This window comes from Protobothrops mucrosquamatus, unplaced genomic scaffold, assembly GCF_001527695.2.
Source record: "Protobothrops mucrosquamatus isolate PMUCROS unplaced genomic scaffold, P.Mucros_1.0 scaffold1123, whole genome shotgun sequence".
NCBI lineage: Eukaryota > Metazoa > Chordata > Lepidosauria > Squamata > Viperidae > Protobothrops > Protobothrops mucrosquamatus.
In genome coordinates this window covers 65,596-78,789 of record NW_015387341.1, presented here as the reverse complement: position 1 = coordinate 78,789, position 13,194 = coordinate 65,596, and the positions used below count along the sequence as shown (strand labels likewise).

At 52.9% G+C, this 13,194-nt stretch overlaps 1 protein-coding gene across 1 annotated transcript in view; it reads left to right on the top strand.

The window, feature by feature from the left end:
- Window positions 1-10,066: 10,066 nt before the first annotated feature.
- The window catches only part of PHC2 (polyhomeotic homolog 2), a 17,915-nt gene continuing 14,787 nt past the window's right edge, over window positions 10,067-13,194 (top strand). The window contains exons 1-3 of the mRNA XM_029284923.1: window positions 10,067-10,228; window positions 12,286-12,444; window positions 13,054-13,131. Coding sequence (XP_029140756.1) covers window positions 10,067-10,228; window positions 12,286-12,444; window positions 13,054-13,131 — 399 coding nt within the window. The remainder of the gene's footprint in view (window positions 10,229-12,285; window positions 12,445-13,053; window positions 13,132-13,194) is intronic.

The following is a 13,194-nucleotide window of genomic DNA, read 5'->3' as shown; positions in this document are numbered from 1 at the left end:
TGTTATTCAGTGAGTTCCCTGCAGCGTTCGCAAAATCGTAGAATTACAAAACCTCCTTTTCATCCAACTGAGTGGAAAAAAGGTTGGAGGGGAAACAAAGAGCCTCATGGTTTTTCTGCCAGCCGCACATTGCAAAGGGGATTCGTCATCCCCCCCACCTCACCCCCCCACCCCACCCCACCCCGTTTGCCCCGCGTTCAGGCAGGCTGGCGGACTCGCCCTGGCCATGCCTGGGCTTCCCCACCTCTTCCCTACCTTACATTTATGCCCCAAAAGAGGCCTGGCTGATTTTTATTTTATTTATTTTATTTTTTGAATGGGTTAAGTTCGCCTTGGAACTGATTTCATCTGTCCATAAAGCAGAATAGCTTAATAATAATAATAATAATAATAATAATAATAATAATAATAATAATAATAAAGTTGGAAGGGACCTTGAAGGTCATCTTGGGGCGAAAATCGCGCCAGCCAGAGCGAGCTAAACGTTTTATTTCATTTATTGTTTTAGATATCTTTTTTAGCCTATTTATTTATTTATTTTAGCCAAGAAGAAACATTTGGGGAGGGATTTGAAGGGTCCATGGCTCTGGATCTGGCCAAGCGTTTTCCCACGGCTGCTTCTGAACTGGAAGATGAAGATAGAAAAACAATCGGATGCCTCTGAGCGTCAGGGTTTGGCAGGCCGTTCCTGATGCCCCGTTTACAAAACGCAGACACAGGAAGTTAATTTTTGCCCCCTTTTTACAACCTTTCTTGTCACAGTTATTAAGTGAATCACTGCCGGGGTTAATAACAGAGTTAAGAGAATCCGGCTCCTTCCCCATTGACTTTTGCTTGTTGGAACGTCGCAAAAAGGGGATCACGGGACACTGCAACCGTCGTAAATACGAGTCAGCAGCCAAGCCTCTGAATTTTGACCACGTGACCCTGGGGACGCCGCAACTGTCATGAGCCCTCAGTCCCTTTTTTCGGTGCCGTCGTAACTTTGAACGGTCACTAAATGAATGGATTGCAAGTCAATGACCACCTTGGGCGTGCAGGTCGGACTAGAAGACCTCCAGGGGACCCCCTTCCAGCCCTGTGATCCTATGATTCTATGATCTTGGGGGGGGGGGCTGGACTAGAAGACCTCGGGGGTCCCTTTCCACTCTGTGATCCTGTCGTTCCTCACCCCTGCTCTTTAGACCCCCACCAGGCTCCTGAATCTCTTTAGAAAACTCACTCAACGTGGCACGTTCTGTCTCTACTACAGGATGACTGGTCTGTTACTCAGCGAGTAAATATTACTCAAGGTCCACAATCCACCCTTTGGCCAGGGTGGAGCCTGCCGAGCCCAGGTGAAAATTCCTGCTCACCCAGGGGAACCGCACCGTCTGAGCAAAGCAGCCCTCACCCCGAATTCTTCCGCTGGAGAGAAATTGGGTTTTTTCCCTCTTCTTTTTCCTGCAAAAACTCCCCCCCCCCCCACACACTGAACCGGTATATTCTTAAGGGGCGAATCTGGGGCATCTCCCAATATTTTAAGTTCGTGTGTTTCCTGTCCACTGTACAGTTTTAGCTGCTGGCAAGGGCCAAATACTTCACAGGCAGTCCTCGGCTTACGACGACCTGTTTAATGACGGCACTGAAGAAAGGGACTTTAGGACTGTTTTTCACACTTATGACCGATGCAGCAGGAGAGGAACTGGGTCCCCCCCCCAAGGGGTCTGAAAGCTGTTTGGGAATCCACTGACGGTGCAAACCGGAGTCGCCAGGGGGTGGTGGGTGGTGGGGGGCTGGCAGGGCAGCCGGGAAGAGTCAAGCGGAAACACTCAGCCTGGCAGTTTCCATTGTCGGTGGCCTGGTGAAGCGCATGGAGGAATGTGCCCATATAAAGGGGGCTCTGGGGCTGAAAGCCCTGGCTGGAGGCAGGGGGGCCTCTGAAAACAGCCCCCTCCTTCTGGCTGGCTTGTCACACAATGGAAAACCCACTAAGGGAAGCAGCTGAACACTGGGGAAGCCTGTTCAGCTTCCTTCCTTCCTTCCTTCCCTCCCTCCCTCCCACCACTTAGGGGTTGTTAAGTGAATCTGGTCTCCCCCTTGACTTTGCTTCCAGAAGGTCACAAAAGGGGATCACGTGACCCCGGGGACACTGCGACCGTCGTAAGTACAGATCAATTGCCAAGCACCCGAATTTTGATCCTACAGAAAACCGACAATTGCCTTAGCCTCACATCTTTGCCGGGAAGCTTAATGCTGGTTAGAGAATTGGAGACCTGCATCCCCCCTCCTCTCTGCACCCCCAGATTCTCACCCAGATTGGGGGGTGGTGCATTTTGCTTTAAGACTTTGGGGAAAGGAGGCGTGAACGGAGCTGGCCTTTCTCTTATTCCTGGCCCCTTAATTACTTGAGAATTAACAGATTCTTGGCACTAATTCACTAATCCTGCAATTACAGAAACACACACAGACACACAGACACTTGTGGATGGTGGAGGAAGGCCCCCCCCCACAGCTCTTGACCCTTTTGGTGGGCAGCGGGTGAGTATCAACCCCCAAAGAGCTCTCTGGAAAGAGTCAGGTTGCTGAAGCTTCACCTGTTGAATTACCTGCTATCCAACCAATACTGAGCATTCATTTGAAGCTTTGCCAGGCTGATCAGCTGACTCTGGACGCCACACACATTTGCACGTGCACACATGCACAAATACACCTACACTTGCACGCCTGCACACACACACACAAAAAGCCGGCCCTTTGCCAAATTGCAAAAAAAAAAACAACAACCCCACAAACCCATCAACTTTGCAGTTCTGCAACCATCATCCTCATTAACTCTGATTAACGTGAGGCCCTGTCTGGGTCGGCTTATGAATGGGGAGGCCCCCCCCCAGAGGCTATTATGCCCCGCTGCCTTCAGAGTCTCTCCCGCCCCCCCGCCCCCCATCCTGGGAGGGTGGAAAGCAGCTTTGGGGCACTGTCTGGCTGCCAAAATCTGCTGAGATGGACGGATTTCATTGGAAATTGCTCAAGGCCCGGGACGGGTGGCATTGCCCGATGCCACCAGAGGGGACCCCGAGGGCGAGCAATTGGTGCCCCCCCTCTTCGGCCCCCGTCCTGCAGGCCAGAGACACTCAGGTCAAAATCTCAGCTGGGTTCCAGTCCCTGCGGCCTTGAAGAGACATGTTTGTTATCTTCTGCTTCTCCTGTTCCTTTGCTATCTGTTCCTTTCCCCAAACGTGGGAGAGGCCGGCAGCTGCATCCAGTTGCCATCCTGGCTTATCGGGTCGACCTTGAGCAGCCGAGCAGCGCCAGGCTCCGAGATGGGTGAAGGATGCCCATCTGTGCCACGGTCGCCAGCCGGGCCCAAAGACAGCGGGAGACCCAGATAAGGATAAGAGGGTCTAAGACGCTCCTGCGCCTGGTACGGGGCCTGGAGAAACTCCCCAACAGGGGTCTGCAGCTGGGAAGAGCTGCCCCCACCTCTGCTCTCTGCCGGGAGGGGGCTGATTTTCACCCCTTTGCAAAAAAAAAAAGAGAAATAAAAGAAGGGAGAAAAAGTGATTTTTTTTTTGGAAAGGCAGGTGAGCTCAAAGGCTAAGAAAAAAAAAACCAGCCTTTAACTGGCTATGAAAATACTCTGGCGCCACCTGGTGGTCAGCCTTGGCAAGATAGATAGATAGATAGATAGATAGATAGATAGATAGATAGATAGATAGATAGATAGATAGATAGATAGATAGATAGATAGATAGATAGACAGACAGACAGACAGACAGACGCAAGGGCATTTCATGTGAGCCAAATTGGGGGTCCATTGGGGGGGGGTCTTTGCACGGCCCCTCACCCTGCTAGTCTTTTGTAAATTAGAAGCCAATTAAAAGGATCGTTTTTTAAATTCTTTTAGCAGGCTTTTGATTTCCGTTGCTAAGCGAGACTGTTGTTAAGTGAGTTTTGCTGCACTTTACAAACTTTCTTGCCGCAGTTGTTAAGCGAATCACTACAGATGTTCAGTTAGTCACACGGTCGTTAAGTGTGAAACACGGTCCTAAGTCCCTTTTTTTCAGTGCCGTTGGAACTTCATGGAGTCACTCAATGAACTGTCAGAAGTCGAGGATTACCTGCAGTCCTCAGGTTATGACCATCATGGTCGTAAATGGGGTCACCCACATAAGCGACGGGTCCTAAGTCCCCTCTCTTCGGGTGCTGGACGGCCCCTAAACCAACGGGCGCAAGCGAGGACTACCTGGGCAGGCGGTCACATGAAGGAATCAGTAGGGATGCCCACTGCCTCCCCGCCCCGCCTACTCTGCAGGGTCGTCGTTGGGTAACAACGGAGGCTGCTTTTGCCCAGGGTTCTCCCTCCCCTTCCCTTCCCCCCGCCGTCATGCCTGCCTGGCCGTCCAGCCGCACCCCCACATCTGGCGCCCGCTCAGCTCGGTCTCCCCCCCTTCCAACTGCGCCTCCTTCCCTATTTCTGCGGGCTCCCCCCCCTGCATTTGCGCCCCGATCTGCCGCGCCCCCCCCGTTTCCCTTCTCGATTTGGCCCCGGACTCTCCAGCCAGGAGGATGCGATGCAGGCGGGGACCCCCCCCTTCCTTGGTTGCTATGGCACCCGCCTGGGTCATGCCTGGCATTTTCTCCCCTCCTCCTCCTCCCCGCCTCCCCCCCCCGGTGAGTCCCAGGCCGGGGGGGGGAGGCGGGCGGCTGCCATTGGCGGGGGCGCGCACGTGACGGCCGCTGGAATGAGCCCGGGCATTGCTCCGCTTTGCGGCGGGGGTCGGGCTGCGGCGCCTCCGGCTGGCCGGGCTGGCTGGCTGGCCGCTGCGCGGGCACCGGGAGGGCAGGTAAGGCCCGGCAGGGCGCCCGGGGGGGGGGAGGGCGGCGCCGTCCCCTGGGCTGGGGCGGGGGTCTGCGGGGTCTGCCGGGCTGCTGCTCCGGGCCTGGCACGGGCAAGGCGGGCGGCGGGGGGGGGTCATTCGCCAGAGGCGCCCCTCGCCCCCCCCCTAGAGGCGTCCGGACGGGACTGCCAGCTCCCTCGTCCGCTCCTCGGGCTCGTGGCACATCTGGCCGGCCGCCCTTCCGCTCTTAGCCGGGCATAGATTCCCGCTTCTTCCCCGGTGGGGACTCCGACTCCCATCGGCCGCGGCCTGCCTGCTGGAAGGGATCACGGGAGAGGGGTCCCCATCTCTGCCCTGGGCCAGGAACCCCCCCCCCCTCCTTCGACCGAGCCGGTTTTGGCAGCGCTCCGCCGAGGGGCGGTGGGTTGCACGAGCGGAAGGGGGCGCGACCCCCTCCCCGATTGGCTTCCGTCCCTAGTGGGGGGAGGATGATGGGAGCTGAGGTCCAGAAGGCGGAGGCTGGCCAGGGCAGCCAATGAGGAGCAACTGGGGGGAAGGAATAGGGGTCTCCCCTCTGCAAAGGAAGACTGCTCTTGAACCGGGAGGCTCTCCATAAAAGACAGTCCTAGCAGTCGGTGGAGGAGGAGATTTGGAGGGGGGGTGAGCGGCCCCTGGGGAGGGCCCCAAATCTCCAGCCCCAGATTTTGTGGCCTTGTGCAGGGGGAGAGTCTGGAAGGGGGACTGACCCCCACCCCCACCCCCAAAAGAGGCTGCTTCGGAGAACCACGGAGCTGCAGGTTAATAGATGCCCACCGACTTTTGCCACCTGGCCACTGGCATTTGGGGGTAGACACTGACTGACCCTGGAGGATTCATCCTGCCTTCCTAAGCCCAGGAGCTGTCCACAGCTCCCTCCAGCTCTGCAAAACCAGGGGAGAATCTTGAACCCTCTTTTTCGAGGTCTCCAACTACAATACCCAGAGTTCCCAGCAGCAGGGAATGAGGAGGGCTGTTGTCTCAAAGTCCCTGGAGGGTGTCAGAGAGGTGTCACTCTTCTGCGTTTTTCTGTTGCCTTTCCTGCATGACATGTCTTGTGGCAAGGAGTTCCGCTGATGAATATGCAACGGATGGGGATCCCTTTCCTGCCCTGTGGCTGAACGGTGCATCCTCATTTGTTCTTTACCAGAGAGCCCCCCTCACCATGCCACCTCCTGAAACCCATATGCGTGTGTGTAGGTTTGGTGGCTAACCGGAAACCGAGAATTTGCCCTAGCTTGTGTGTTGTGTATTTGTTTCAAAATGAGGCACAGGCCAACCGACTGGAAAGCCCCTCTTTCGAAGTTCGTGTGTGTGTGTGTGTGTGTGTGTGTGTGTGTGTGTGTGTTCGGCCAGCTACTCACTCTTAGCCTCACCATCCCCAACTGCATCCAAGCCCCCCTTGATTGTCAGGGCCCTCCGGAGGGGTTGGGACTACATATCCCAGGCTTCTTATCCAGTTGGGGGATTGTGGGATTCATAGGCTGCTGTCGTCACGAAATATTAGACCGGGGTGTCCAATCTTGGCAACTTTAGAAGTTGTGGACTTCGGCTCCCAGAATTCCCCAGTCAGTCATGCCTGTTTATTTTTTCTCCCACTCCCTGGAGCGGAGAGATTGCAGAGGAAGGGAGCACAAAAGAGTAAGCAGGCATGCAATGGGGATACAGACCAAAAGGTACGTGTTATCGCCAGGGAATCCTGGGAGCTGAAGTGCACAAGTCTTAAAGCTGACACAATTGGACACCTCTGTGCTAGAAAGATTGGCTTCGAACCAAACATCAGAAAACAAGGAAACCGCAAGTAAAAAAATAAAAACAAACAAATAGCAAACCCAAAATTTACATGAGAGAAATAGACACAAAGACTCAGCTTGCAGTGGCACGTGGGATTAAATGAAGCAGAGTTAAGATTTAGAACTGGGGGGGGGGAAAGAATTTTTAATTTTTTCCAAATGCTTCCCCCCTCCCCCCTTTATGGAAAACTCATTACTGTGCGCCGAGGGACCACAACGAAGAACGCCGTGGCGCCTAGAAGACCGGTGCGCGGACGTCCCAGAACCCACTTTGGGGACTGCGGGAAAAACAGGGCTGCGAATTAGCAAGGCCTTTATAAATATTTGGGTCTCTTGGGGGGGGGGGCTCTTTGCCACTGGAGTTGCAAATGCAAAGGGGTCCTCTAGTCCAACCCCCTGCCCAAGCCAGAGATCCTAGACCATTTCAATCAATCAATCAATCAATCAGAATAGAGCTGGATTACTTTTAATTTTCCTTACGCAATCTAACGCTAACATCATTGTGACTGGAGATCTTATGCTCAGCCCGACCTCTTTGTGGCCGAAGAGGAAGGGTATGGGGTATAAATATGTATATATAATATATATATATATATATAAATACATATATATTTATGTTCAGCATCTCCTCCATGTTCTCATGATGTAAACAAAGGCAGAGACACGGCATCTGGCTTGGATCAGGGAACTGCGATCAATTTCCCTGATGTTTAATCATCATTAAATTGCAGTAGCAGCTGGCCGAGGGGGCTGTCTGGGGAAGGGGCTGGCCATCCAAGATTAAACGTGTTTTTTGCAAAATTTACAGCCAGGGGCCCAAATCAGAAGTTGCAGCGTCCCAGGCTCACGTGATGGCCACTGGCGACCTTAACGTCTCTCTTAACAACCGTGGACAAAAATGTCGTCAAATCGGGCGCAGGGATGACCCATTTAACAGCTGCCTCGCTTAGGGACGGGATTTAGGACTAGCCATAGCTCAGCCGGCAGGTACAACTTCCTCTTGTTTGTACCTGGCCTTTTTCGTTTTAAAGACAAGGGGGCTTCCACACGTGTGTGTGTGTGTGTGTGTGTGTGTATGTGTGTGTGTGTGTGTGAGAGAGAGAGAGAGAGAGAGGGGGGGTCCTATGCCTCTCCACCCCGCCAGCCTCAATTCTCCGATGAGGTGAGAATCCGGGGTGCCCCGTTTTTGGAGGAGACAGCCTTTTGCAGAGAAGTCTTAGGATGGGATGATGGAGGTGGGATGAAAAGCTCTCCTGAACCCACATCCGTTTATGTCTGGGGTGTGTTTCCCCCCCCCTTTTATCTTCCCTGAAATGGCTAATTGGTATGCTAATGAACCCGCTGGAAACCAGCGACTCCCCACGACAATCAATACGGGAAGATTTGGCGGTGCAGGCCGAGTGGCCAGTTAATGGAAGCCTTTCCAGGCGACGACGCCAGCCATAAAAATGAAACAATTAGGGGAGATAAATGGGCTGTGGTGGGGCGGGGGGGTTTAATGTTTCCTTATTCCAGCGATCTGATTTAATGCAGCCCCCCCCTCGCTTTTACCCAGGTGGGCTTCCTCTCCGCGTGTCTGGCTGTGAGGGGGGAGCTGAGGGGGGGATGAAACCCGTCTCGGGGTTGCCAGACCCGCCCCCAAAACTTTGAGGAATCTGCAGGCTCTCCAGAGGCCTCGCTAGGTGGGTATTTATTTCTGCAAAACAGGGTGGGGGGTGCCATGGCTGGGAATTGGTCTGAAATGGTCTCCAAGGTCCCTTCCAACTCTGTTGTTCTGTCGTTCTGTCATTCTGCTATTCTGCTATTCTCTCATTCTGTTGTTCTGCTGTTCTTTTACTCTGCTATTCTGTTATTCTGTCGTTCTGTTAATCTGTTACTCTGCCATCCTATTGTTCTGCTGTTCAGTTATTTTGTCATTCTGATAGTCTGTCGTTCTGTTATTCTGCTATTCCCTTATTCTGTCGTTCTGCTATTCTGCTATTGTTATTATGTCTTTCTGTTATTGTGCTATTTTTTTCTATTGTTCTGTTATTCTTCTATTCTGCTATTATAACATTCTGTCATTCTGCTATTCTGTCGTTAGGTCATTCTGCTATTCTGTCATTCTGCTGTTCTCTTATTCTGTCATTCTGTTTTTCTGCTATTCTCTTATTCTGTCATTCTATCATTCTTTTGTACTGTTGTTCTGCTCTTCCGTTATTCTGTTATTATTATATTCTGTTGTTATTCTATTAATTGATCTCCGAAGGTGCCCATTTTTACTGTGGGGAGGGCTTTTAAAGGGGGCGCCCTGTCTGCCAAGGAGTTTTGGCGGGGGGGGGGGTCCTGCTGCCCCCTTTGCCGCATCCCCCATCCATGCCCCCCTGGCGTGAATTCCCTGGCATGAAAATCCCCGTCTTGGTCTCTCGCAATAATGCTGGTGATGCCGCTTGGCTGACCGGCATGATTAAAAAAGGGGGGTGGGGGGAGAGAAGACCCCTCCAAAACTTATTTGCATGAAATACAGCAGGCAAAAAGGGGCCGGCCCTGATTGGCTGTTGCTAGGAAATGCCATAATCATCAGGAAATTAGTTCCCACCCGTCGCCCGTCTTTCTTCCCGGTATCTAATGCCGGCTGGGACTGAGCGGAACAAAGGCTTGGGGGGTGGGGGGGATGAGCCCCTGAGACAGACCCCCTCCCAAAAACTGGCTGTGCAGAGCCTCTGCAGCATCGGCCTCACAAGCATCCCTGAGGGGGGGGCGTCCCTGTGTGGCTGCTGGAATCTGCCTGGAGGGACGGGGTTCAATGGGGGGTGCAGGATGCCCTGGAGCCCCCTGTGGGGAGTGCAAGATTGAAGGACGCTGCCAGGGGGGATGAACGGGGCTCTTGCCCCCCCCCTCAGCTACACCCGCCTTCTGCAAATGCCAAAATTCCTGAAAATGGCGGGGTCCTGAAGGTAAGGGGCAAACAAGTGCTGGGGGGTTGGGGAGACCCCCTACCCTCTTTTCCATAATTGCCCTTATAGCAATGGGGATGGGGGTCTGTGTTATACTCTGGCGTTTTCTGGATGGAGTGGAGTTGCTTTTTGGTTTATCTAAAATTATTGATCTAATTGGACTGGGCAAGTTTCTAGTCCTCAAGGTTTCTGTGGAAGCAACAGCCTCGCCATTGTGGAGATTGTCAGGTTGCGATTTTCCAAATCAAGGCACTTTTGCGTATATGTGTGTGTTCTTTGTGGACTGAGCATCGCCTAGCTGGGAAGGATTTAAACCTGCAAATGCTGTGGGTTTTCAGTGGGGCTTCCTTTCCAGGCAGCATCCACAAGATGGCTGTTGTATGTCAGGCAGGGCGAGATTCGAACTCGGGAGCGAAGCCTTTTTTCCTTTCCTGCAGGATCTGCTTGGCCGTCATTCCTCGGGGACCCTGCACGGTCCATCATGGAGAATGAGCAGATCCAGAGTCCGCCACCGCTCAGCAACCCGGGGGCCACGAACACCAGCACCACCACCACGGCCCCCAGCAACAGCAACACCGGTGGGCGCCAGACGGGCCCCCCCATCTCCGTATACAGCGGGATCCCCGACCGCCAGACCGTCCAGGTGAGGGGAGAGCCGCCAGGCTTGTGACTGGGGCCCCCAGGTTTCTGGAATGAAACCAATTGCCTTCACAACGGGTTAGACTAGATGACCTTTGAGGTCCAACTTGGCAACTTCCTAAAATGAAGTTCTTGCATACTCCTCAGCCTTCTGACATGATAGGGGGGGATTCTCTCTACCAGGTCCTTCCTTTGAGCCCCCCCCATGGAAAAAGGGGGTGGTGGAGGGCATTTCGCGTCGCCCTCTCCCCCAACTAACCTAGATTTGGTTTTTTTGGAGCGATCAGTGGGGCAGAGAAGAAGGAAAGGGCCGAAAGTGGGTGGTTTCGCTGGGAAGCATTTCCTGACCTTGGAGGCATTTGAATCAAAGTTAGATTGTGACTCTCTGGTGGGGCTAGACTAGAGGATCTCTACGGTCCCTTCCAGGGTGCTGTGAGACCAAGTCTGATCTGGAGTTGCTTGGTAAATATCGCCCTCTAGTGGCCCTCTGTGGCCTGGTGTGCATCCATCTGACAAACACGGGGGCTAATGAACCATGCAGAAGTAATTAAATAACGTTAATTAATTAAGAAGCGGCCCAGATGACCTTATGGCCTTCACGCCGACCTTGGAGGGGAGTCTGCCTCTCTGCTCGGCACCAGTTCCCATTCCGAACAGGATTCCCACTTAGAAAGAGCCTGACAGGCGTGGGTACAATCTCGGTTTCTCTCTGCAGCGTGGGAACGGCGTTGTCGGGTTGTGATGTTTGTGAACCTCTTTTTGGGGATGCTTTTCATCCTGGGGGAAGGGGGTTCAGCTGGTCCCTCAGGGTGATCCCCAGAGTTTGCAAATGCTGTGCAGGGATTTTCCATCCAGGTTTCGGTTTAATTTGTGTTCGTGTTTGGTCATACGTGTGAAGAACGTTGCGAAGTAACTTTGAATGGTCACTAAATGACAAACAGTTGTGAGTCAAGGACTGCCTGTCTGTTCTATCCTGTGGGTTTTTCCTTCCCCAAATCATTTAAGCCTTATTGGTTTCAGGGGGGAGGAGAATCAAATTTAAAACAGGAGGGTTTCCTAGCACTGAGGAGATCGGTATTGTGTCCCCTCAAAAAATCTGAGTGCCACTGTGGAAACAAAATACACAAACGTTGTTTAAGTAGCAACCGAGCATCAAGGATTCGGTTTTTTTGATCCCCTGGCGCATGTGAGCATGTCAGGGAGGTGATTGATGACCCCTTTTGATAGCCCCCCCAGGACCCCTTGCAAATCCCCTACAAGGTCAAAGCATTAAGACCCTCATTGAGGCTGGTTAACCTTTGATCTGACCCCCTCCTCTCCCTCCCCCCCCCACTTACGGAGAGGGGGGCGAGGAAGCCGTAAGATATTTAGGTAGCGACCCTTTCACTGAATCCGCTTTTCTCTTACGATTCCCGGGACTTTGACTTTTTTTGCAAGCCTATTCACAAAACGCACAAGATTTCCAAAGCGTTGTGCAGTTGAACACACTTCAACTTTCTCTTGAGTTTTTTTTTGTAAGCATCTTTGCAAAATGCAAAGTTTGGGGTGCTGGAGAAGGAGAAAGCTGCCACTGCTGGGGTGGTTTGCAAACCATGGTTTACAATTTAGTCCTAAGCAGGGCTTTTTTTCTCACAGAACGCCCAGAACGGAGTTCCGGCACCTTTTTTGGCATGGGACCTTGTAGGGTAGGCAAGGCGGGTTGTATGACGTGTGTGAGTTCCGGCACCTTTTTTTGTTTTTTTTTATACAAAAAAAGCACTGGTCCTAAGTCCCTTTTTCAGCGCCTTTGTGACTTCGAATGGGCTGTGAGTTGTAAGTCACCGTGGAAGAATTGCAACAGGTTTTAGGCCAGGCGTGCAAATGGCGTGTGGAACGGCGAAGAACATGTGTGTGTCACTTCCTTACTTTTTGGAATACCAGCGAGAATTTCGGAGCCTTGAACAAGCCCTTGCAGGCCCCTTTCCGTGCCGGGGGCAGGGACGTGTGTGTGTGTGTGTGTGTGTGTGTGTCCCACCGTCTCTTCCTGGGTTTCCTAACTTATTTTTTTCTCTTCCCGGCCAGGTGATCCAGCAGGCTCTGCACCGTCAACCCAACACAGCCGCACAATACCTGCAGCAGATGTACGCCGCCCAGCAGCAGCACCTGATGCTGCAGACGGCAGCGCTCCAGCAGCAGCACCTGGGGAGCAGCCAGCTGCAGAGCCTGGCCGCCATCCAACAGGTCTGTCGCTCCGGGGGGTGGGTGGGGGGGAGAGAGACCACCGAAAAAGGCAGGGACTAAATCTGTGGGGCAGGGGGAGGGAGCCCTCCAGGAAAGATTTGGAAAGAGGGGGGGGGAAGCTCATTTTGGGACAGGTAGTTCAACCCTGCAGGTAGTCCTCGACTTTTACGACCACAGTGGAACGCGAAATCTCCGTTGCTAAGTGGGCCATTTGAGTTGTGCCTCATTTAACGAGTTTGTTAAGCCAATCCCCTGCAGTGTTTCAGTTAGCAACGCGGACCTGTCAGAAGGTCGGCAAAGGGGGTCACGTGACAACCCCTCCTCCCCCGGGACGCTGCGACCGTCATAAATACGAGTCAGTGGCCAAGCGTCCGAATTTTGATTACTTTTATGACGACAGTCATAAGTAACTTTTTTCAATGCCATAACGTCGAATGGTCAGTAAATGAAACAGTTGTGAGTCCGGGACTAACTGTAATCGGCTCAGCCAAAATTGATTGAGTTTCATTTTCGTTATTTATTCATTAAATTTTAATAAGATTTAATAGACCCGCAGCAATGCTACTTTAACGCGGTCGTGGTTCTGCCCCCCCACCCCCCCTTTTGCAGGCAAGCATGGCAGCCAATCGGCAGGGCGTCTCCTCCGCTTCCAACGGGGCCACCCAGACCCCCCCTCAGCAGCCCACGGTAAGACAGAGTCTGCCTCAGTTTCCCTCCGGTAGGAGGGACCACCCCCCTTTCCTTAAGACG